Source organism: Pipra filicauda, unplaced genomic scaffold, assembly GCF_003945595.2.
Source record: "Pipra filicauda isolate LSUMZ 115617 unplaced genomic scaffold, ASM394559v2 scaffold244_size1468961_pilon, whole genome shotgun sequence".
NCBI lineage: Eukaryota > Metazoa > Chordata > Aves > Passeriformes > Pipridae > Pipra > Pipra filicauda.
Window position 1 is genome coordinate 974,135 of NW_024104359.1, and position 21,264 is coordinate 995,398.

The window sequence follows — 21,264 nt, forward strand, 5'->3', positions numbered from 1 at the left end:
AGTCTCGGAAAACTGAGCCTCGGTAACGAAACAAAACCCCAACCCCACCGCTTTGCTGTAAGGCTTTTAGGTCTTGATTTTCTGCCTGCCCCTGTGCACTCTCTCTGTTTCCCCAGAGCTGAGTTTCCCACCCGGACCAACTGCTCTGCACACACTAGAGCTGAAGAGAAGCTTTAAAGGCAAGTCCTGACTCTGCTCCGTTTATTCAATAAATTTATTATTTATAGCCCCACCTGCTGCTCCCCCTGCTCTGCTTCCTCTGGGCAGATCGCGCAGCTCACAGAGCACTTACTGTAGCTGTACAATGTGGATAAGGAGGCATTTATCTCCAGAAACATAACTTGGTAATGTGTTTTTTTCTTTTTTAGTAGACTGCTTGGAGACACAGAGACCAATCTCACGTCTTCTGCGTTTGAAGTTTTTTAAAATACAAGTTGAAACCAGAGTTCTTGGTTAAGCAGTGGAGATTCACCACTCGTGGAAATAGGTGTTGGCTTTTCACAGTCGTCAAGATAATATGTCTTTCCAAAGTGGGGTGAAATTTCAAACTCTGGAAAAATAACTTAGGGAAAGTGTCCTTTAGCTGTTCTAATCTGGGTTTCATGGTCTGACTTGGTGCATGTTGTATGGTATTAAACATAGAAATGGATAATTGGTTTAAAAAGCTTTTTTTCTTGTTGGTGTCACAGATATTGGGGCATGGAGGATATGAATTTATCCTGAGAGACTGAGATTCCATTGGCCTACCTGACTGCTGGATTTAGACTGGCAGATTAACGAGGCAATCAAAGTTTGTTTGGTGGGTTTTTTTCTTTCCTTTTTTTATTTTCTTTAATATCATTTTTTTTTTTTTTTATTTTAACTAGTTAGCGAGATGTTAAATGTTTGGAAAAACCACAAGTCTGAGTGTCTCAGTTGTTGTAATTAACAGCAAATGGGTGGGGAGCAATGACAGACAAATTCTTTACTACACTTAGAATTCTTCTTCAAAGGAAAGAGTTAGGTTTGAATTATTGGTAAGTGGATAGGACTCAGTGTAGCATGAAATCCGTGTTCATGGTTACAATAATTGGATGTGAGCTATTACATATACATAGTATCCCTTCGGATTTTATGGTTTTATTGATGTGAGAACGCTGTTGGAATTTAGTCTGCTCTAGTTAAACTCTTGTAGTTTGAAATAAACTGCACCCATCTTCAGCTGTCTTTGAGTTATAAACCCATCTTTAAATTGATTAGGAAGAAACGTGAGCTAAGCTGAGATACGGGGTGTATGGAATTTGGGTTCATTTAGCTATGCAGGCTTTAAAGTTAAATTAAATTTCATTTAGCCAAAACACCAGTGTTTGTTTTGTTCAGTGGCACTCTGTATCCATTAGCACAGAGGAACCTGCTAGAATGATGAAATTTGAGTACAGGGTGTGTAGAAGAGCAGGCAGAAAGGATGTGGCTAATTAATGCTTGATTTATTTATGTTGATGAGTTGCTTTACTGTTGTTTGCCTCACTGGCAAATTGTGTTACCTATTAGCGAGAGAAAAAGGATTCATTAAACAAAAAGCAGACAGGAAAAAAAGGAACTCCTGTCTGTATTTAAATTATGAATCTGTTTCTGAGGAGTTTGGGGTTGCCTTTGCTGGACTTCCCTGTCAGTCCTGAGCACCCATCTCATGGATACTTCAGGATGTCTTACAAGCTAAGGGTGCATATTTCCCCATGGGGTTTGTTTAATTGTTTGACTGTTACAATCTCAGTGTTTAACAGCTGTTCTTAAAAAAATAAGCTTATGCTCTAATAGCTATTAAATAAATTCATGTCTATCCCCTGTTACTTTCAACTTGAGACTTTTTTTTCCACCCAGTATTACAGTGTTCCTGAAAAACAGGGCCTTTTATCTCTGATATTCTCACACAGTACATCTGATATTTAACTCTGCTGTTATCACAACTGCTAACTTACCTCTTTAAAATATTCCTGGAAGCAAATGCTTAAAGTTAATAAAAGAATACGATTTATGTGAGTTAACTACTTTCCCCCCATTGGCTTGCTAAGCTGACCTCTTTTCTTTTTTTTTTTTTTTTACTATTTTTTACCTCTTTTTTCTTTGCCTTTTTTTTTTTATAATTTTACCTCTTTTTTTTTTTTAATATTTTTTTGCTATTAAATATCCTTTGGGCTCCCTCAAACCCAGTGTTCCCTCCTTCTGTCCAGCTGCACTAGTCCTGCTAGCACAGTTAATAAAATCTTGTTTTATCTTAGCAGGTAATAAAAGAACAATTGTTTTGACGTGATGTTAGGATAGAGTGGCTTGGTTTTTTCTGACACAATAAGAAACATATTTGGTGCACACATTCTGTCAACACTGAAATGTCACTGTTTCAGGTTCTGTGGCACCAGTTTGGACTGTTCATCTGTGCTGGATGAACTTGCCTTTTGGAAGAGTACTTTACAATGTGGGAAAAAAATGTATTTGAAATACCATTGTCTTGAAATCTTGAGAGTAGGGACTAACTCTGCTCTGGGAGTTATTGTATTCCTTTGTATCAATTTGTACATGACAGAAGGTATTTATCTTCCCAAGTCCGTTGAGATGCTTTGACTTCATAGCCATTGGTACAATTTTCTCCTTCTTTGTGCTTTCTATGGGTCTCGTTCATTTTTATTGTTTTATTTAATATTAAACTGCTTGCATTGAACTTTAGGGAATTGCCCAAATGAAAGACAAGAAAATCTTTTCCCTGGTATCATAAAAGTAATAAAAAGGTGGTGTTTTTTTTTTTTTTCCAGTTAAATTTAATTTTGAGTTGTTCTAGGATTTTATTGGTACTTCATATAAACAAGTTCTGTGCTTCATTTTTCTCACCTATACGTGAATATTTTTGGATGTTTAATGACTTTTTTACTGGTTTAATTTCAATCAAATTCCCATTTCAACAGGTTTCTGACTGTAGATTATTGAAATTCTCTTTTTCAGAAGAAGTTATACTGGGTATCATGAATATCAATGATTTTGTGGTACTCCCAGGCTCAAAAACTGGAACCTCAGTGAGATTAAAAACAAAGTAAGTGCATTCTGTCTGATTGAGATTGAGATGTGTTGTGTTAACTTTTAATAGCTTTTAATGCAACATTAATAGAAGAACTTATTTGTGCCACAGCAATAAGAATCATGATGTGTTTCTGTTCTAGCATTTTCCCTATGCTTTTATCCTTGACCTTTTCATAGGCTTTAATCTATTTTCTGCTTGAGTTAAAGGTTTTATAACTCTGTATATCTAATGTGTAATACAAAGAATACTGAAGAAGTCACTGGGATGGTTGATTTTAATATAATTAAACAACAAACCTTTCTGAGCACACAGTTGTATGACTTTTGTGTTGGCCACTCTAAAGCTCATTTTGGAGTATCCCTGTCACTGTCATGCCCCTTTTCCAGAACTGTTTCCAGTCTTGATGGGAGATAGAAGAGTGACCTTTTTTTTTTTTTTTTTTTTTTTGCTTTAAAATTCTTCAGGTACCTCACTCACTGTCCTGTAATTTCTGATGAATATTTTGCTGCTTTAACTCCTCCAGAACTGTCAGAGAATTGCAGTTGGAGAAAGAGCAATTAGAGACAGAAAACAGAGAGATGGAGAAGAAATTGCAGCAACTCCAGTCAAACATGAGCAGAGAAAAAGAAGAGAGAAAGTAGGTGGAATTTCTGTATGGAAAAATGGAATCCAGTGAGATGCTCCCTCCACACCTCCCCCTGCCCCAGATGGGTTCTCCTGCAAAGTTTGGAATTCACAAAAGTGTTCAGTCTCTCCAATTTCTCTTCCCAATGATAAACTTGCTTCCCTATGGCTTTGTTACTTTTAAAGTCACATGTGACATTTGATCCCTTTTCCCCCCTTTTTTCCCCTCTCCCTTTGCTGCTCTCTGACTGGATTTGTCCCCTTAATTTTAAAGCAGGAGACAGAGAGCAGTTTCTCCTGCACTGTTTTAGTCTTATTTCTGCAATTTCTCAGGAGGATTCTGTTCTCAACATTGTTTTGATCCCATTTTTCATGTGCCTGTGTAGCTTCAGAGCTGCATCTCCTGTAGGATGGGAAACAAGGCTTGGAAAGGAAGCACAATGGAATGAAGCAAATGCTGGGGTGGAAGTTTAAATCTCTCAGACTCACTCTGAATGTTGGCAAATCCCTGCAACATCTGCTTCTATTTCTTTGTGTTCCTGCCTGATGTGCTGTGTCACTGGAGATGCAAAAGCCTTGGATACCTTGGAGCCTTGGTGCTGCTCAGTTTGCAGCTCTGGCAGTGTTTCCCTGGGCTGGTGAGGCAGATTTCCAGATAATGTGTGGCACTTGGCCCCCCATATTGTTCTCGTGTCCTTGGACCTGCAGATCCTGATGGTGGTGTCATGGTGAGCTCAAATGATAGGAGCAGTGGGAATCACAGAATGGTTTGGGTTGGAAAGGACCTGAAAGATCATCTAGTTCCAAACCCCTGCCATGGTCAGGGACACCTTCCACTAGACCAGGTTGCTCCAAGCCCCATCCAGCCTGGCCTTCATCCCTCTTCCCTCCTCTGTTTTTCTTGCTCCTTGTTTTGTTTGGTTTTGTTTGTTTTGCCCTATGTTTGTTTTTCTGTAAAACAGAGCAGGTTTTACATTTGAATCCTTGCTCACTATTCCACAGCACTGTGTTCTGCAGCGTCCTAAAGGTGAAAATCAGAGTTTAATCTCCCATAGTCTTAAATTCTTCCCCTCCATCTTCCATGTTAATCATAGCAATCAAATCTAAATTGATTTATCACTGAGATTGTAGGTGTTTGGTCCTGACTTATTAAAAGGTGCTGCATTTTAGCAGTGCTGGATGAAAGCCCTGGAGTAAGTTGGGACAATGAAGACTTATCTAAGGTGTACTTCTGTTTTTATTCTTCTAAAACCAACCTGAGATTTCCTTACATTTAAAAGCTTAGACCAATTTCAAAATCAGTTCTTTCTTATACATTTGATATATTTACTGCTGTTAAAGTAGATGAGAAGCAGGGTGCAATGTGGAGGAGGTGTTTGTGTTTTGGGGAATCGATTATCCTCTAGAGGAGTATTTTATTTTTGTGATGCTCTGTTCATATTTAAAACCTGAAGGAAAACCTATATGTTTCTCTTGCTTACAGAAGACATAGTTTTTGAGTTTTTTCTTGCTCTTGGTTCATAGGAAATTAAGTCCTTATCACTGGAAATCTGGACAGGCAGGACCAATGACCATCCAAGCCCGAGTTTTGTCACAAAGTAAAGAAAACTGGAAAAAGGTATTAAAGTACATTTGCAAGTAAAGCTATTTAAAACAAAGCAAGGTTTAGAATTAGATTTATGCTGCAGAACATGGGAATTTTATATACTATAAAAATAATAAGAGGTTAAGCACCTTCTGAGTAAAATCCCTCATTGTTTATTTTCCATGCCAAGCTTATGGTTCCCTTTGAGCTGGAGGAACATCAAGCTCTCTGGGGTGATCTGTTGTGTTTTTAATTGTGATAGGCAGCAAATTATCATTGCTTCTACAGGTTTAATATTGTAAGAATTGAAAAATGTGATTTCTTTTCAATATTCACTCAATGGGGTATTTTCCCTTATTCCCTTTTGGAATAGGCAAGGACAATTTTGCTGACACTCTTAAAAAATATTCAGGGTAAGGCAGACATTTGGGAATGGTGAAAGCTGGTCAAATTTGTAAGTAGCTGAAGACTGAACCTTGTAGGGAGTGTTATCACTTCCAACTGTAATAAGCTGGTCTTAATATTTCATTCTTTGGTGAAATAAGTGTATTTTAATAGCTTAGGCTTTGTACATCATGGAAGCAGGTATTAGGTGTGTCTGTCAGCAAATAATGTTCACAAGTGCTGGTAAAATCCCAGTTGTGATAACAGAGCTTATGTTCTTCGCTTGTTCTGTGAAAAATCTGTAGGGGATCCCAAAATCGAAACTAATTCAGCTTAGAGATGCTTCCTCTTTGCTTTAGCGGGCACAGATGTGTCTGCAGAGGCACAAATTGGTCTGAGTGGGACTTGAAAAGAAAGTTTTCTCTCCTGCTTTTTTTCTGGCAGCCGTGCTGTGTGCGCTGGGTTGAAATGAGAGCTGTTAATTAACACAGACCACTTGGAACTGGCTGAAACAAAGCTTGGATAAGTCTGGAGAGAAAACCAGACAATGACAACTTCAGACTGAGCCGTCACAGTTGCTGTTTGAAGCCTTTTGAAGCAGCAGCAGTTTGGCAAGAAGGTCCTCTCAGCCAACACACTCAATTCCAATAAAATGAAAAGGTTTTCTTTAACCCACCTCCTTCTCTTTCCCCTTCTCTGGGACGAGTAACTCAAAGCAGTTGCTGCTTCAAAAGACTTCAGATTTCAGCTCTGATGGCTGAGATGGGGCAGAATGTTCTAAAGGGTAAAATTAAAGCAAGGGGCAAGTGAGGGCCAGTGAGGATTCAGTGTGGGCTCTGCAGGGAAAAAGTGAGGAGCAGTGATGAAAATCATTAATTACTGGGATGCCAAATCATGGAAGGGTCATGAGGAGAAGCAGAGTGAAAACAGGCTGAGACCTCCCCCCTCAAACAGGGGTAGGTGTGAGTGCAGGTTGTATATGCAGAGGACATCACTGGTTGAGTGATGTCTGGGTTTAGATCACTGTGGTTATGGAAGTTCTGCAGTTATGGAATGTTCTGGAGAACATTCCTGGCTGGGTGAACAAGGACAACATCATTTCATGGCTGGGGAGGGAAAGTAGTCCCAGCCTTCAGGGCTGTCATGAGCAATATGTGGAGTTTTCTCTTCATATACATGCCTGGCTGCTTTCCTGGAACCAAGCAACATTTTCATTCTATTCTATCAAAAGTTACTCTTTTATTTATTTTCATTAACATCTTAAATATATGTGCATATATTCTTCCATATAGGTTTCTTCAGGAAAAGTGAAGTTGCAAATACTCAAAGACCAGATTCAAGGTAAAGACATCTTTCTTAACAAAATAAAATTTCACGATTTTCTGGTAGATTATCTATTCTTGGAGGTTGCTGCAATTAAGGCATAAAGAAATCAGAGACTGGAATACTGGATTAGTTTGGTTTTTTAATTGTTTGTGTTTTTCCAGAGCCAGTGAAAGAACAATTTAAGCCTGAAATGGAAAATGCTGTAGCACATAAGAACTCTGAAGTGGAGAGGGTTGCATGTGGACTGTCTGAAATTAAGAGTGTGCTGCTGGTAAGTGAATGGTTTAAAAATTACTCTCCAGCAACACAATAATATGCATATAAGTTTTTTGTGGCAGTATGGAGACAGACATTTATTAGACGTTGTTATATGTTGTAAAATGAATTGCCTTGGGTTTGTCCAGGCTGAGTTGCCAGAGTGACCATGCAGCAACTTCAAAAGAGGAGAAAACTACTTAAACATTTGAGATTAATTTGATCCTACATTAGTTAAATATCTTCTTTTTCTGGAATCGAAACCATATTAAGAGTTTTTCCTCATCTGTTTCCTAAAATACATTGGTGATACCCACATAGGCTTTGTCTCTGTGATAACTGTTTATTGCCCATAAGGGAGGTTTTATGCACTGATCTCCCTGAATGCAGGGAAACAAATGATTTGATTTTGTTACCACAACTGTGACCAGTTCTTTAACTGGCAGCAGCTAAAGAATTCCTTTAAGCTGTATTTTTATGAATTTGCACAGCATGTGAACATGACTGAAGAAGACTCTTACTTACCTAAAGAACACCACTCTGTGAATAAAATAAGACATGTGATTGCAGGCAAATAGGGCAGAATTGAGTGGCCCATGAATATTTTGTAGCTTTAAATACTTTGATAAGGACCAGGGCACGTGCTGAATTGTGGCTGCTTTCCAAGCTGGCACTTGCTATGTTAGAGTGGAAATTATTGTTATCAACTATGAGGTGATTTATATTTAATAAATTTTGCCTTTCAGAAAGTATGAATAAGAAACCTGGCCTCCAAAGTGTGGTGTAGCTTCATACTATTTGATTTTTGAAGTAACTTTTGTTAATAGAGTAATTCCACTCTTCAATAGGAAAATAAAAAGTATCACCTCCCTTAGAAAGATCCCCTTCCCCGACCTGTGGGGTCATGCTGTGATTTATTTCCATTGCTTTTATGGCAAATTAAACCAGTTGGAGCTGCTAACACTCAAACCAGATGGAACAGATACTCTGTGTGTGTCTTTTAATGGCTTTCCTTGCAAAAAAAAGGTTCCTGTGGATTTGAAATCCCTGCCATCAGAGCCGGTGGGATTTTGCTGCTTTAATTCTTTTTTTTTTCCATGCCCTCCCCGCAATTTCATTACTACCCACCCAATAATGAGTAAATACCCCAAGTATCTACTGAGTAATCCCCAAGTGCGTGGTTTGGTTTTTCCCAGGGGTTTTCCAAGGAGCGATCCCGGGAGCGGGGCTGCAGTTCCAGGGATGTGCGCCAGGCGGAGCTGCGGCCCCGCGGGACGCCCCGAACGCGGCTGCGGCGCCGGGATCCCGGAGCGCTCCCGCCTCCCGGGGGTGAGGGGATAAATCGGGCTGGAAATCCTGAATTTCGTGACGAATGGAGCGACGATTTGCTCGCCCCGCGCTAGGTGAAGGCCTGCCTTCTTTCGGGTGCTTCTTGCCGATCCCAGGAACCCCAGGAACAGGGATTCATTCCCACAGTAAACTCTGAGCCGTGCCCACCCAGCCTTGCAGCGCGAGGATCGGAGGGAAGTGCGAAAGGAAACAGGGAACAGCTTTGTAGAGTGGTTCGTGTGTCTGCAGGCTCAGGGCGAGTCCCAGGGACCGTTTAATGTGCAACCAGCAGCTGCAGGGTCGCTGGGTCGATCATGGCATAGAGATGTGGGGTGAGCAGGTTCTGCTTCTGTAGAGGCTGCTCTGACTCTTTCTCACTGCCCTTTCTGCCTGTCCCTTTGCTGCTTTTGTGGTAAGAACGTGTGCTCTGCTTTGGGATTGTACAGACAAAAAGTCTTTTCTTCTGCTCTCTGTGTGGATGAACATAAAATATTTCTTGATTTTGCTTGATAATCGTTCAAGAGTTGGTCGTCAAAACTTTCCACAGTAGTTTTATTTGTTCTAATGAAGGTTGCAAATCAGCAAAATCCCTGTATAATACTTGTTATTCTCCTTTTGTAGCTATTTTCAGTCAATCTCATCTAGTTTTTTAAAATTTGGACTTCCCTGGACTGCTTTTTTAATGTATGAGCTGGTGTTCCAGTTACTCCTTAGGAACATTTTCCTTTTATTGACTTCTACAGATGTGCTTCTGTTTGCTGTGAAGCTTCAATGAGTAGAACTTCATTAATAAAGTACATAGCTCATAAATTAGTTTAAATGAGATGTGGTGCATAAAATGCTTCATTTAATCTGTCCTGTCCATGGAATGTGAGCTCTCCGTGGCAGTATATCCTGTGCATAGAATGTGGGCTGTCCATGGCCACTGCTCTCTGCTATTAGAAACATTTAAAAGTGGGGGTTTTTTTGTGTATCTGCTTATACAAATTTCTTGGTTTTTCTTCTTTAGCTCTTGACAGAATGTTCCAATTTAGTTGTGAGCAAGAGCACATAAAACCTGAGTGATCTTGAATTCCAGGGTAGTTTGGCTGAGCCCAGGAAACTGAGTGTTGCATTTCCACAGGGGACACTAAAAACATTGCTGGGGAGAGAATTGTCATCACCAGTGCTTTGTTAATTATGTCGTGGAACTGATTTAGGAACCACCCTCAGAATCAACCTGTACAGGCCCTGAAAATGAGGATGAAGGATTATTGTTAAATGGCTCATATAACGAGGAAGAATCTGCAAAGTCTTTCCAGGAAGCTTTGCTTCAATGGAGGAAGGGGAATAGTGATCACAGGGAACAAGTGCCAGCCAGTGAGGTGCCATCAGGTAGGATTTGTTCTGTTTTAATTGCATTTTAAATACATTAAGAGCCAGTTGGGTGAGTCGGCAGACTTTTGATTGGTGAAGGGAGATCTTCTATTAGAATAAAAAATGGTTTTTTTTCTCAGTTTTTCTCTCTATGTTCCTTTATCAATAACAACGACCTCTGAAGGTTTTTTTTTTTATCTTAGTAACATGCAGGTTGATGTTTATCCCAGTTTTTGTACTCAGCTGTGGCATTGGCCAGATTTTTCAGCTCATGTCCCTTTCTGTGGCATTGTTTCTCACATGACACTTTAATATGAACTGCAGTGCTCAAGCATAAAGTCCCAGCTTTGAACTGAGGCAGGGAATGTGCAAAGCTCAGGATTTTGTGTGTTCTATCAAAATGCATTTCTTGCTTGCCTTCCACAGGCTCTTAATATTTCTTTGTCCCAATGAACAGCTGCAATCAGCTGAAGTATGCATTGAAAAATGGGGATAAAAATCCTCTTGTCTGATTGGATTTGTGCAAGCTGGTCTTGTTCCTCTAGTCTGTGGATGGTGTTTGTTCTCTCTGTATTTTTTGTACAAATAATATTATACTGACTTTTTTTTTTTTCTTTTCTTTCCTGTGATATGGTGGGATTTTTATCTGCTGGCCATTTAAATTTTGGAATTATGCAAAGACTCAGTGAGGGATAGACTACCAATATGTTGTTCATTCAAAAATAATGTAGATAAATAACAAGTTTATAAGCCTGAACATCTGTATATTTTTTTTTCATAATTCTAATAGAATCTGTGGGAATTTGTGAGGTCCAGACCAGTGTTACTGTTCTGGAGGAACCTGTCCAAGTGGAATTTAAGAAGGATGGCCTGAGCTACATGGAGAAACTCTTACTTAAGAAATACAGAAGGTATTGAAAGGAAAAGCTCAGAAATACTTCATAGCATTAACAAAAATCCCCTTGAAACTTCTAACATATTAGATACATTATCAAGAGTTAAGGGGAGTGTATACAGAGTGCTTTATTTGAATAAAATAACCATCATAGCCTGACTTGATGGTTTAATAGTTCAGAATTACTGCAGGGGGAGTATTTGGAGGGATTCTCTTTGCTCTCAGTTTACTGTAGAGTTTGAAGACTGATAATGATATTTGGTTGCTTGATTTTTCTGGGGCATTTGCTACAGGAGTTTTATAGAGAGAGGGAAGCACAAGCATCAGGATGCCTTTAGAAATGTTGCAGGGTTGTTTTGTTACTCACTGAGGTGCAAGGTCATCTCAGTGAAATTAGGAAGAATTAATACAGCTGGAGTAAATAGTGGGTGGGGTTTTTCCTTTTTCTTTTTTTTTGTTTTAAGGACTGTGATATTTTATATATATATATATAATGTAATTATGACTTTTTAAGATTGATTTCTTCTCCTTTTTCAGAACTCCTGTTGATGAGATTCCTGACAATTGCATGAGAGATTTAAAGCCTGTGCAAACACTGAGTGTCCATCAAGCTGTGAGTGGAGGAGGAGGAGAAGGAGATGATGATGATGTGGATGACTTTTCAGGTGTAATAAATTTCTGTTTATTGAACCTAAATAATATCTTTTTTTTTTTTTCAATTTATTTTGCAAAATAAATTTATTTTGCAAAATTTTTTGCAATTTATTGCTGAACAGCTATACACTTGGGAGGATTCTGCTTAAAGTAACAATAATGAAAGGAGGAATTTGTGGTACTTTAAGATAAATAAAAGTTTGCATTTTTATAAGTGTAAGTCAAACAGGAAAAAAATAAATGCATGAAATTAATTATATTTACTAGTTGAAGAGATGAAGAGATTTTGGGCATCTCTTTTTAAAGTGGAAGAATCCAACACCACTTCTGGAAATGCAGAGCCAGAGTCCTCTTTGAAAATTGAGTTCCTCGATGATGTAAGTGTGTAATAAAGGAATTCCTGAATCTTCAGTCATCTGAAGTGATTTTTCAAATCTTGATAAGTTAAATATTTAAAGGATTTTAATAAATAATTTGCAGTATGAAAAAAATATGGGTTTATCTTTTCCATACCAATGTGGAAAATTTATTTTTCCAAAAGTTCCCTGTATTTTTTCCTGTTCTATCCAGGGACCTGCACTATATAGAAGTTATACAAAGATGAAGTCTTCAAGCTTTTAATCACTTGAGTTACTTGACTTTTTCTTTAAATTTTAATCCATTGCTGAATATGGATGTTTTTGTTTTTTATTTAGCCTCACAGCACAGACTTGGAAGAATCATCCAACTATTTGGTGGTGGAAACTGGGGCTGAGGGAATGAACCAGCAAGGAAAAACTGAAGCACTGGAGCAGTGTGGAAGGTATCAGGAATGCAGAGATTCTGTGGAAGAGAAAAGGAAATAATCCCATCTTCTGGTTTAGTTACATCCCTAAGAAAAGGGGGCTTTTCTTTGCAGTCAGTCACACTTTTATGAGTCATTGATACATTGTTTTAAAGCCACTACAGAATATTAATTGCCTGTAATCGGAGAGACATCACTTTGAAATGTCTTCATTTGGTTTCTTTGATCACTCCAATGTCAACCCATGTAAGATACAGTTCTTTCCATGTGCTTGCCATGAATTCCAGGTAGAATTTCTCTTTTCTGAGCTCCAGCCTCAGCAGAAACAGGAACTCACATACAAAATCTGTCATTACTCAGTGTTGTGCTCTTTTAAGATGTTCTCACTTGACTAACTTTGTAATTCCAGACAAAAATAAGTCCTCATAGTTAACGACACATGCGCAGTTCTTCTGATCTCCCCACACTGATTAGCTGTGACCTGTTTTGCTATATTTTATTCTTTTAGTCTTTTCTCCTTCCCTTTCAAAGCTGTTCAGCAGTTGCAGACCAGACCTTTGGCCAAGAGAAAGTGTATGAGAAAATCTTCTTGTCATTTAACTTCCACAGCTGACACTCAATGTTTTTTACCCTTTTTCCTCTTGACAGAAATCCTGTTTCTTCTCAAGAAATTTCTCAAGGTAAATTTGGAAAGTTATTATTTGTACAATAAACCTAAATGTGTACAGTTTATCATTCTCATGTAGGATGTGGGAGGCAACTATGATGGTTGTCTGAAAAATAATTAAAGTTAAATTATGTGCCCTTCTCTGAGCTATCAGGTCCCTTGATTACAATTTGATGGGCTCTGAGAGCAATTTTGAAATGATGGGTATCACTGTGACAGAAATCTTGCTTCTCTGAGCTTGTATTTGAGGGAGAAGCTAACCTAATAGGAGCTGGATACTGAAAATAAACCCATTATAAAGCAGGTCATCTTCAAGTCAGTTTATCTGTATTAAATCTAATTTATAGCATGTGTGCTTTTGATGTATAAAAAACTTTTAGGTAGCTAGATTAAGAAACTGTGTAAACGATTACCTGTTCTGCATGAAAGATCATCATTGGTGTTTAAGTAATCCAACTGCATGCCAGGGAAATCACTGTGAAAATCTGACAGCTTTATTTTGTGGCACTCTTGAGGAGTCCCACAGATCTTACTCTGTGTCCTAAAACTATGTAAAAAATCAGTCACTTTTTTAATATTAAGAAATAACTTAGAATGTAAAGGTTATTCATTTCTTGCTCTTGCAAGTCCCAAACATTTGCTCCAGCACTTCAAGACCTGGCACTTGTTCTCTTTGTGTTGAGTTCAAGAAACTGCTTGTTTAACTCTTCAAATGGGAAAAAAAAACCAAAAACAAACAAGAGCTGACTAATGAGATGTGATTTCTGTGCTTTTGTGGGCACAGGGTAAAAAATAATGTGTTGTATAAACAGAGAAATACAGCTTGCAGAATCATTCACAGCCTGATAGGATGGATTCCAAACCATTATACTGCTTTTAAAGATGTTTTATGAAATTGCTGCTATTGCAGTTCTTTAATGGAGGTTTTACATTTGAAGTTCATGAAGAAAACACAGTGGACTTGCAGGTTATAATTCATATTTCCGTTAAAAAAATATACCTATTTTTATGATTGTAGAAAAAATGGTTGTCTGCAGTCCTCTGGAAGGAAATTCAGTGCAAAAGGAGAGTATTAAACCAGAGACTGGGAGGTCACTGGGCTTCTGGGAAGCACTGGAGGAGATCTCCAACCCTACTGAACCAAAGAGCAACAAACACCTTGAGACAGAACTGCAGGAAACCAGGGAAGAGTCACAGGAACTGGGCAGTGTCTGTAACAGTCACAGCTTGGGCTTGCCTGTAATTAAGAAATCTTCACCAGTAAGTTATGATGTCTAATTGTTAAATAGATAAATGATGTTGCTTAATCTGCTTTAGTAGGGGGCACCAGACCATGTTCCTGAATCAGCTGAGAGGTGGGGATGGTTGTGTGGTTACCTTGCAATACTTGACCACTTCACCTTGTTCTCCTCTAGAAACTCCACCCCATAAGAGTAAAGTTTAGTTAAAGGGTTGTTTCTGCCTGCCACATATGTAGGGGATGAAGGTCTCTCTGCTTCCTACTTTATATAGCCAAATTCCTGTTAGTGCTAAAAAAAGCAAAAGAGAGAACAGTGTGGTCTCAGACAGAAAAAAAGATGGTGCTGGGGAGAAGCAGCTCTTACCATGTTAAAACTGAGGTTACTTCACCTCTCTACTTAATGACCAAAAATTGTAGGTGCTCTTATCTGACTTAAGTTCCTCACATGTTCTTTGGCTGAAAGTAAAATTAAAAATGAAAAATCCTAGAAAAGGTTGGGACAAAGATTTGAAGTCATTGTTAAACAGTGATTGCTCTCACTGAGGTACACAAAAGTGAAACTAAAGAAAAACTGCTTTTCATGTCCACAGTGAAAGAACAGACTCAAACTCTCACAACATGAGAAGTTTTTTAGGATTTTAAGGCGTATCTTGTACAAAAACATCATCCATATGAATTACAGCAGGCTGCCAAAATCATTCCCAGTCCTATAAAATGAGCATTTTATTAATCTGAACTTGCAAGGGCAATTTGTGAAGTTTTCCTCTTTCCTTTCCTGTCTCTGATGTCTCTGTGTTTTATTCAAGCTGCAGGATGTAGCCAGAAGATACAAATCTGTTGCCACGTGGTATCAGGGACTCGAAGGTTTCTTTGGTGCAGGTGCAAACCCCAGGCAAGGAATTCTGGCAGCACCTCCTTCCCTGTGTGCTGCCTCCAGCCCTAGGGACAGTAGCCTCCCTATTCCAGGTACTGGCATGTGAATCAAATCCTCAAAAATACACATAGTTATCCCTGTTGCTGTAAGACATCCTTCTCTCCATGTAACTTCCATCCAGTTTCCTTCTGGAAGTCATTCAGGGTTAAGTCATGCCAGCACACAGTGGACTTGTGGAAGGATAAAATAAACTTGCTACCTTGAGGTAAATTAGATCAATCCAGTGCCATAGATTGATATAGATTTATATAATTATTTCTATTCCCTGACAATTTGGCTTGAGGAGGTTCCTACTGCTTTTAATGGTGTATGAGAAACAACATGTGAAATGGCTGGTGAACATTATTAATTTGATCAAGTGTATCACTTGAAATTAAGCTTTCAGTGTGTTCTGTATGGGTAGAAAATTCATTGCATGGCTTCTTTACATCACACACATCAAATGCAGCAAATATAGGACCAGTTAAGTGCATATTAACACAAAACCTGCCAATAATTTCCTCTGATAATTTTTTTAATTTCAGGAGGTGGACAGTGGGTTTCTGAAAGGAGCTTAAGTGAATATGCTGAGGACTCTGTAGTTCAAGGTGTCTTGGAAAGGCAGTTGAACAGACCTTCTGATGGGTTCAGGGCTCAAAATAGAATTTCTCCTCACATGGGGGTGTGGAGGTCAGGTAAGGACCTACTTAGGGTCATTTTTCTTATGTAAAATGTAGACACACTGTGATGACTCTGAATTTAGGTCATTTTTATATCTTCATCTTATGTATTTTGGTGCAATGGCTCGTATACATGGTATTGTTTTCATAAAAATGGACTTTTGAGTTAAAATTTACCTATTTTCAGTTATCACTACTAATTATTGTGCTTAGTTTCTACTCCACTGCTCCCCTGTTAACTTGAATATTTAGAGAATAAACTCTTTAGCACCAGTTTGTGTTACTGTGTGTTTACAGTCTCTTGTGCAATATGGATGTGATCTAATAAAGGATTCCTTTGCTACTGAAGTAATTATTACATGAGCTAAAAGAAACAAGGGACCAAGAAATGCACAACTACATCTGCACTTCTTTACCTTTCTCAATTTCAACTGTCTCCATCTCAAGAAATGTGGTTTACATTATGTCTCTCATCATGAGCAACCAGTGTGGCACTTTAATTTAAATAATGCTGTGTGCAGGAATCAAAACTGTCAATTTTGAATCCCAGAAAAATATTTGAAAGTGTCTATCTTTTATTCATGTTATTTTAAATTAAGAGAAGGAACCAAAGTTTTAAGCTTTCTGCACACAATCACAATGTCTCCCTTCCTCCAAATTTGTGGCATTGTGCATAATATTTAAATCATATATATTTCTTCTCTGAAAGATGCTTTTGAAGTATGAGGTGCTACTTTCCAATGTATTTATGACCTTTTTATTAACATCTATAAATTCACAATCTTCAGCAAAATCAGTTTGTAGTGACATTCTTTGTCAGCTGAAGCTGTTTTGAGACATTTAATGGCAAGTTTTTGTTGCTACTCTGGGATTTTTTAAAAATTGATAGTGTAGATCCTGCATTTTTTGTTTATATTTGTTCCTAAAACATTTCAGATCCTGAAAAACATTCCAGCTCAGCTTCTGAAGATGGAACCTCCTCCAGCAGAGACTTGGAGAACATCTATGGAAATACTACAGATTTCCATGAAAACCTGGAGCTAGAAGACCATGATACAGATGATATTTTTGGGTAGGTTAAACTTGCAGTGTTTTAATGATGTTTTAAAATGCTCAATGTGCCAAAAATCATGTCAGAACTGAAATAAAACCAATCTCAACTTTCTAGTTGTTGCTTATTAGAAATGTCAGCATGATCTGTGTTGTACCTGTGTTGTACTTGTCCTAAACCAGTTCTCAGGCAGCTCAGATTAAGAATTAAGGGATTTATTTTGTTGTTGAGAATCCAAATGATAAATTTTGGGATTGTGGGGTTTTTTAATGCATTAGCACTGAAATTTATAAAATAATCTCTTTAAAATCACCCAAATTCTTTAGTTTTAATGCACTTTGAAAACAGCAGTTGTGAGCAGGTCGACCAATAACCTTTAACTCACCATTATCTGTGATAAAGCTGTTATTTTGGACACTGAGGAGATGACTGGAAATAGGGAAGTTCCCCAAAGTTCTGTGTCTCACTGGTTTCTTATATGATCTCAGAACTAGAAGGAGTCAGAGAGACACTGTGAGGTTAATTACACGCTGTGGAAATTTAGCTGATTCAGAGATTTGTGACAAAAACTGAGGGCAAGAGTTGAATACAGCAGCTTGTACCCCGTGTGTGCTGGCAAAACCTCCTGCAAAAGCTATTTTTTTGCTTTTTGGTTCTACATATGTGAACATTTGTCACTAAGGCTCAAAGCAGAGCAAGTTGAGGTGCTGAAAATCAACGTAATGTGTTTCTTTTAAGGGCCTGGGATGAAAGCCAAATGGATGAGGAGGAAATTCTGGAGGATAAGCTACAGGTTCTTGCATTACAGTGAACACAGAAAGGACTCAATTCCCTCTCCATCTTTGTGTGTCACACCAAACCAAGAAGCAGAAGAGGTGTTCTGAGTGCTGCTCAAGATATTATTTACTAAGGATTATCTTGTGAAGTTGTCAGTAAAACTCCTTAAAAATATCTTGCTTTTGGTTTTTTTTATTAGTCCGAAGAAACAACAGAATAAAAGAAAACTGGTGTTGTGCTTCTTTTTTTTTTTTTTCAGGATGTTCTATTCTTTATTTTTTTCATTTCAATAAAAGTCTTCTTGCCCACAGATGGAATTTTGTGTCTCCAAATGCAGTTTTATGTTGCCAAGCTGAGAGGTGCCAAACAGGGATTATTATTAGTGAAGTTTTATGGAAATTATAGTTTTGAAATTACCTTAATGGTGTCTTTTGGCAACGTCTTTAGGATGCTCAGGCACAGCAGCATTCTTAGCTTTAAAGTTCTTTTTCCCTTCATCATGTTCTGTTTGAATATGGCTGACACTTTTTCCTTTTATTAATTTCCTCCAGTCTGGTTTTTAAGGTGATTTTCAAAGCACCTTAAAAACTTCCTCTCCCTCTCTCAGTTTTAATAAAAAAATTGCAGGGACAAGGATTTCTGTCTCGTAGTGTTGGGAAGTGGGGTTCCTTTAAAGCTTTTGTCTGACAATTCTTACCCATTTAGGGGTAAATTGCCTAAAATTCATGGTAACTTGTTCACAGACATTTTCACATAGAAAGAGAAGCTTTAAATCTTGCTTTTCTGTGTTCAGAGGTGGCAGGTGCCCTTCACTGACATATCAGTGGAAACATTCCAGTGCATTATTTGGGTTCTGACAGTTAAACACATATTAGTTTGTATTTTACCCACACCACAGGACTCTGATGGGTTGTCTGTGCCCCCCTGCACTGATATTAGACAGCACAGTCATCTTTTCAACAATTTCTTATACAGGAAAACCTACTTCAGCAGCCCTAATTCACAGAGTGGAGCCATCAGGCTGGACAGACCATTGATTTGATTTCCTGCCTCATTTCTTGTCCTTAAGGTGAGGGCATATTTTCCACCTCAGTTTTCTTTATAGAGTTAACTGTATATTGGTGTTTTATTACAGTTCTTTGCCAGAAATGGGAAGAATGGAATCCCAAGGCAGGGGTTGTACTTTGGAGATTAAGGCCAGTGCTCTTCTGTCATGGCTGTAACCTCCTCTTTCTCTTTGAGTCACTCTTCCAAATATTCCTATTACACTCATTTCCCTCACACAGCAGGCTGATGCTTCCATGCTGTTCCCAACCTTTTTAACTGGAAAACCACTGAGGCAGGTGCTGCTGCAGAGTGTTCCTGGAGCCTCCAGCAGGCAGGGGACTCCTTAGGATTTGTCTGAGATAACTAGAAACTCACTGACTGCTTTCAACATCTGATTTGAAAAGTTTTCCCTTCCCATCCCTTTTTCCTGAAAGAAAAAAAAATGCTTCTGATAATACCTCTACCAAAATTTGGGCTAAAAATAAGCTTCCTTCAATGTATTACTGATTTAAATATATCTTTGGTTTATATTTCTGGGTTTAACATACTTGAAGATTTCTTGTGTTGTTCCCCCCCCCCCCTCCCACCATAAGCTGTAGTGGTAGAATTGATATCCTAAGTGGAAGACCAGAAATTGCAGTTTTGTGATATGTATTGCTTGTTTTCTGTTGCAAATAGAATAAATCTAATGTTGAAAGCTGCTTATTATTATGAATGTGGCTTAATGTACTTCTCCACATGATCTTTAGGGTCCCTTCCAACCCAAACCACTCTATGATTTCTACCTTGTTGCAAATACCATGTTCAAATTGTTATGTTAATTTTTTCTTTTTTTCTTTTTTTCATTTCCCCCTGTGCCTGTTGCAGGGGTGGCTGAGCTATACCCACGTGTCAAGGGATTTGCACAGAAACATTACATTTTCTGTCCATTTAGAGGAAGAGGAAAAAAGGAGGGGGAAAGTGAAAGATTACTTCATTTTTTTTAGCTTCTAGGGTGAGTCTACATTGTCTTTTTGTGTACATTGACTTTTAGTGATCTGATTTTACAAAGTGTAAATCCTGTGACTTATCTTGGCAATCAGTTTGGATTTTGAGAGGGGGTATCCCATTCATTATGTATTGAAGTATTTTGGGATTCATGTGAACACACCTCATCTTGAATAGTCTGGCAGATCTACGGTTTGTCTCTTTTTTTGTTTTGCCTTTTTCAATGTGTCCATTTTCTGCTCTCAGTGTGTTATACGTTGATACAAAAGGGAAGAACCCAAATTCCACATGATTCCAAGAGCTGGAAATCCCAGGCTTCTCTTCCCATCATCTTCCTGAAGGTGTTTGAGTGCATTTGAGGGAGTTCCTGGTGGAGCTGCAGCACATGACCCTGTCCAGGGTGCTGGGCTGGGATTTGTGCCTGTGTCGTTGTTTCAGCTCAAACAGCCACGTTTCCATGACCATCAAAGAGCAAATTTGCACTGTAAAAATCCATGTGCCTTGTGCTCAAAATACAAACAAACATACCAGCTGGGAACTCCACTTGAGCACTTACTTCTAAAGTGCTTCCCTGGGAGTCCTTGGAATATTGTAATGAGCTGCAATTTGTCTGGCTGCCTGATCCTGTCTGACTTGGTTATTTTTTATGTGGAAGGGTCACTTATCCAAGCAGCCAAGGCAGATAAACCACATGAAGTGATATCTGCAGTTGTCTGTGCACACAAGGGGGTGCCGAGGTTGGACAGTGAGAATTGAGGCAGAAAAAAATTCAGATTTTCCTGTTTCATTTCAACCAGTTCTGGCAAGAATTGAATCCCACTGAAAACACTGTTCATGGCTCTGCTTGTACTGGAGTTCTAAAGGTCCCTGGTACACACTCCAAGGCTCTTCCTCCCTCCGTGTTACTGTTTGATTTTACCCTTTAATAGACTTTAAGATTCTGTCATTTGCTGCACCTCATTTATAAAAATTAAGAGTTATTCTTTCCTCCATCATAATACAGCTTACATGCATCTCATTCAATTATCAGAACCACATAAACCCAATTAGTTTTAATATATCCAGGCCATTTGCATCAGAGACAAAGACATCTGTCTTTTTCATTTGAAAAATGAATTCTGCAAATTACAGGCCATCAGCACAAGGGCATTTCGAAATTATTTTGGTCAAGAGAAGTGTTCCATGACTTTCTATTTAATTAGGATTAATTAGGCTGTTTAATAGGCCTGTGCTTTTGGTAAGGGATGGAAACATAATTAACTATGTTAATATTAGAGATCAGTTCACAAGCACAAGAAATGGAAGCCTCAAAAAAAGCCCCAAACTGGTTTTCCATACACTGGGGGACGTAAAGACCCACAAAAATAATAATAAAAAAAACCCTATTACTGATTTCAGTAAAACAGAAATTTTTGGATTTCAAATGCTGACTTCCAAAGGAATGAACAGAGATACCAAGGAACAAATATTCAGCAGAATGAAGTGTGAAGCCTTGGTAGGTTAGAATTAGGTTCTGTCTACCAGTTTAACTAAAAAGTCTGGGGAAAAAAACCCCCAAACCTAACAAAAACACCTCAGCAAATCCTTCAGGATTTGGCCCAGTGTGTATATAAAATATTTCTCTGAAGACAGTAAGACAAAAAATTACCCAGTTAATGTGT

The 21,264-nt window shown here is 38.4% G+C and overlaps 1 protein-coding gene across 1 annotated transcript; it reads left to right on the plus strand.

Annotated features, from left to right (window-relative positions):
- The first annotated feature begins 371 nt into the window (after positions 1-371).
- On the plus strand, positions 372-17,881 carry ZBBX (zinc finger B-box domain containing). The gene is made up of 18 exons (XM_039381873.1): positions 372-530; positions 690-799; positions 2,974-3,061; positions 3,573-3,686; positions 5,198-5,291; positions 6,935-6,983; positions 7,130-7,239; positions 9,752-9,926; positions 10,699-10,819; positions 11,341-11,468; positions 11,725-11,834; positions 12,153-12,259; positions 12,890-12,921; positions 13,927-14,168; positions 14,955-15,114; positions 15,607-15,756; positions 16,678-16,813; positions 17,531-17,881. The coding sequence occupies exons 3-18, from the start codon at positions 2,994-2,996 to the stop codon at positions 17,601-17,603; spliced, it is 1,869 nt and encodes a 622-aa protein (XP_039237807.1). The 5' UTR covers positions 372-530; positions 690-799; positions 2,974-2,993; the 3' UTR covers positions 17,604-17,881.
- The last annotated feature ends 3,383 nt before the right edge of the window (positions 17,882-21,264 follow it).